Raw genomic sequence first — 4461 nt, 5'->3', positions numbered from 1 at the left:
TTGTCAACATAACGACGATAGACATTGTTACCTGGTGTTAACTTCCATCCATACCAACGAATGATTAATTCAAACTCGTCAACCTTTAAACTTTGGTGTTGGATCATGATTTGCACAGCAGCCCATGTAGCTCCAGATCTTCTCATACTATAAGGAACAATATGTTGCTGAATTCCAACAAATAATCTAGAATTGGTAATTTCTTTAGCAAATTGACTCAAATTGTGAGGTACAAAACCATTTCCAATAGAGGAGAATAAATGCATTTCCAAACATTCTTCCTTAATAGAAAAGTCACAATTTTTCAAACATGACTCCAAGTTACCACTTTTGAAAATTCCTCTCAAAGCCAAATATTCTAAAAGCATGAGTATTGGACAATATCTAAGAACAGGGAAAGAGTAGAGTCTTTGAGTTCTATAACACTCTTCAGTTGTCTTGTCATGTTCATAGAAAATATCGAGTGAGAATGATTCTATTGTATTCTTGGTTGGGTTAATGACATGTCTAATGGTAAGGTTCTTGATTTTGACGCAATCAATAGAAAAAGGTCGAGACCCTGTCAAGTATTGAATGAGAAGTCTTGCTCTGAGTCTTAAACCAGTTTCTGTTGGTGGCAGAGATAGTACCATTCTAAAAATTTCATATGGTATGATAATGGCAGCCCTTATTTCCTCAGTATTAACAATGTTAGAAACTGCTTTTGCGAGGTCTAGAGACTCTGTGGTTTTAGGGAGAAGACAATTTTGATATCCATTTCTATCGCACCATCTTCGAAGTCCTCTGGCATAGCCTAGAACTGTATTGAATTTGTAAATCTTTCCATTAATTGGTTCTGTAAGAAATAGAGCCCATGAGTTGAAGGCTATCTCATTGACAATACCTTTGTATTTGGGATTTTCAGTTGCAATAAAAGGCTGTACATTATTGTCTATACAGTATGCCAAGTAATTCTTAACACCAGTCATAAAGGTTCTCCTTGTTCTCTCACTGATTGACACTTCATTTTTAATTTTTTGAAAGATTTCATTTCTCCTTTTCATTAATTCTTCGCCAACTAGTCCTTCGAGTGAGGGTGCTGCTTCATCCATCATTTGCTGATATTCTTCTCTTCTACGACCTCTAATAATTGATGTTCCACCTCTTCTATTGTATCCAAGAATAAGTTTCTCTAAATCTTGAGAAATTAGACTGTCTTGTGTATTTCTCTTCTTCTCTAAGGAATTGATTTGCTCGACCAGTTTTGGTAAGAGAGAAGGATCATTGAGAGAATTGATAGCAATTACAGAGAATAAATCTTGCAAGACTTGTTCTGCACCTATATACTTGACGAATTGATGCATGATTTCATTGGAGGGAATGTGATTAAACAAAGCCTCGAATAAAACTTCCTTTCTAGAATCATCCTTTGAGTTGAGAATAAGAGCAGTATGGTTTTCGTCAATAGGAGGAGGCAATTCAAGTGGAGGATTCCATACTTCCATAGCCTTGCTATTAGCTTGAAGTTGTTGATAAGCTTCATAATAATCACTACTATTGATGATTCGTCTACTATAAGCCTTGTTGGCATTAGCACTATCAGTAGCAGCAGCAGCAGTACCAAAAGATGCACCAAGGTTGGATGGATCCAATTGACTTGACATGTTTCCAAACTCCTCATTTTCCAAAGGCTTGTTGAGAGATGGTTGAATGTATTGACATTGCTCTAGAAGAAATTCAACTTCCTTATCATTCTCCATGTAAATGTCTGCTTCAGAGAGAATTTCTTCAGAGGCTAGAAATTGTTCAATGATCAAGTCTTCCTCATCCTCATCAATTGAATCATCTTCTCCATAAGGAGGACTGTGATAATCTTGATTGGAATCTGTCATGTTGTTTTTTTTGATTTTAAAATAGTTTGTGGTGGAATTTTATCATTCCTATTTGAATTATTAGTAGAAAGGCTTTGTTAAAATGGCGCCAAAATTTTCAAAATCACAAAAACTGCATTAATTTCATCATCACCCGATTGTAATATGAATTGTGTGATCGTACCGAAAATCGATTTCTAATTTTCTTCAGTACTAGTAAATTTATTACATTCCAAGAATCAATGCAAATAACACATCAAATAATGAACCTCTGTTGATGACCATATTTTTTTCGAAAAATGATAAATATAATAATTTGAAAATGATGGACCAATGTTCTTACAATGCATTAATATTGAAGCGTGTAGATTCCAACATTCTTCAAGGTTTCCATCTAATCATTGGCTCATGATCATGTTGATAATGATAATGATTATTTTAATAATTGTCTCTATATAAAATGAAAATGTTTATACTCTCATAATATGCTAGCGATTTCACCCCAGAAGAGGAAGCCAAAATTAGAGAAGAAAACAACCTTGGAGACGGCTATTATGGTTAATTGTGGATTATTATCGCAAAATTCTGGCAAAAAATATTTTTTTTTAATTACGGATTTGAATTATGGAAGTATTACATTAGATATTATGACGTGAAGAATTTTAATAAAATTATGTGAATTATTACGAATAAAAATTACAGTTTTTATTAGATTATTTATTACTGTTTTATTTTGAAATTAATTAACTGAAAATTATTGCCAGTATTTATTGGTAATAATTCATACAGAATGAAAATTGATTGAGAGCAATAAGACCTGGAAATCTGATTACACTGCACACACTATTAATCTTTGAAAGAGGAATTACTGAAGTGGCAACTGAGTGAATGAATAGTTTGTACATTAATGATACATAACACAACTCTCCAAGCGTAAAAATTTCATCACAACAAACAACATTATCCCCTAATTGAGATATCTTCCCAATAAATCTATCGAATTGAATATACATTCCAACCTTAAGTGATGATTTTCTAGCAACATCAAGTGTTTTACCAACTAATCGTCTTGTAAATGGATAATCTGCAAATAATGTATTCATTCCAACTTCATGTTGCAACCCTCTAACTTCAAGTAATTTGTTATTACTTCTATCATTAAATTGTTTGAATTCAGAATGTTTCAATTCAAAAATCAACACCCAAAACCATGTAACATCCCCAAAAAGTACACAATCTTCAAAAATGTGTGTTGCCCAATGATAATTCGGAAATTGGCAATTATCTTTGCCAAAACAATATGTAAAAATGGATTGAAATTTTGTAAATACTTTTTCACAATACACAATATCATCATGAGTATAATTCCCCCTTAATAACCTTATAAAATATTGTAAGTGAAGAATCCATCCTTGGGGAAGAGACGGAAAATACAGCACGCATAGGGGTGGGGGGTTTCGGCACTGAATTAAAAAAAAAATAAAATTAATATTTATTTTAATTTAATTTTAACTTTATTTAATTTAAATTATATTAAATTATTTAATTTAGTTGTAATAAAATAATTAATAAATATTTTCTATTTCTTTTTGTTCTTTCTTCTAATCAGTGGTTGTGGGTTGTTTAAATTTTGGATTAATTGTTGTTCACGTTCAACCTCAATTAGTGCATTCTGTTTTGCTTGTTCTACGAGGTTAGAATAATGCTTTGCTAAAGATCTCCCTTTTGTTCCTGTTGGAACAGGAGATGATATTTTGTCTTCCAAAGAAATATCAGCATCCAATAACAAATCCGTTCTTGTTGGATGGCAAATATTTTCATGAATTTTCCTATCTATTTCAGAATGAATTCTTCTATTACATTTGCCACAAGTAGCAGCATTTCCTTTCAAACTAGGAAAGTCGACATCCATTTGAACTCCTGAAATTTTGTTTCTGTCTTCATAGGAATAAAAATGTTCATTCTTTTCGTTGGAGCGAGTAGGATCTATGAGTGGACTTGGAATAAAACCACCAAAGCTACTAGTAATTTCCCAATATTTGGATGCTCTTTTTGGTGAACAACATGTTGGATCATCACATTTTCTCAGAACAAAAAGATTCAATCCATTTCCTTGCTCGGAGTGAGTGTGAATTTTTTTTAACAAACTTTTGATTTTTTCATCATCTTGATTCTTTCCTTCTAAAAATAAATCAATCTCCTCAAATGTAGGCCAATGTTCAAGCAAAGGTGTACGTTCTGTTTGGTAGACACTTGCAGAATTTACAAAATACTTTGGGCCTGCTCTTAAAAAAATTTCCTTCAACTTCTCAAGCACAGCATTAGCATTCTTTTGCTTTGCTTTTTTATCTTCTCCAAAGGGTTTTCTGTCTAAATCAACATGTCCTATTAAAACTTTAGACAGTTGTGCCATTTCTCTCTCTACACGATTATACTTACTACAGTTTGGTGCATAGGAACTATGTATCAAAACATCAAGATTAAATATTTCCCACAAAAACGCCATCCGAACTTGCCCTTTACGGTTTGATGGTGCAAACTTGTGGTCATTGTCACTAGATACCATAATAATTGGTGGCAATTCACCATTAACTAGACACTTTTTCATGAA

The 4461-nt window shown here is 32.7% G+C and overlaps 3 protein-coding genes across 3 annotated transcripts; all 3 read right to left on the bottom strand.

Annotated features, from left to right (window-relative positions):
- Window positions 1-8: 8 nt before the first annotated feature.
- Window positions 9-1871, bottom strand: NAEGRDRAFT_76848 (uncharacterized protein; the record flags this gene model as incomplete). The annotated part of the gene is made up of 1 exon (XM_002668197.1): window positions 9-1871. A coding segment is annotated over one exon (1863 nt), but the record flags the coding sequence as incomplete, so codon positions are not given.
- Window positions 1872-2617: 746 nt separating this feature from the next.
- On the bottom strand, window positions 2618-2953 carry NAEGRDRAFT_76847 (uncharacterized protein; the record flags this gene model as incomplete). Its single annotated transcript, XM_002668196.1, has 1 exon — window positions 2618-2953. One exon carries the CDS (start codon window positions 2951-2953, stop codon window positions 2618-2620), a length of 336 nt encoding a protein of 111 aa, XP_002668242.1.
- A 476-nt stretch (window positions 2954-3429) lies between these two features.
- NAEGRDRAFT_54882 (uncharacterized protein) lies at window positions 3430-4458 on the bottom strand (the record flags this gene model as incomplete). Its single annotated transcript, XM_002668195.1, has 1 exon — window positions 3430-4458. The coding sequence occupies one exon, from the start codon at window positions 4456-4458 to the stop codon at window positions 3430-3432; it is 1029 nt and encodes a 342-aa protein (XP_002668241.1).
- Window positions 4459-4461: the final 3 nt, after the last annotated feature.

Source organism: Naegleria gruberi, assembly GCF_000004985.1.
Source record: "Naegleria gruberi genomic scaffold NAEGRscaffold_504, whole genome shotgun sequence".
Classification (NCBI taxonomy): Eukaryota; Heterolobosea; class Eutetramitea; order Acrasida; family Naegleriidae; genus Naegleria; species Naegleria gruberi.
This window is presented reverse-complemented; position numbering and strand designations above follow the sequence as displayed.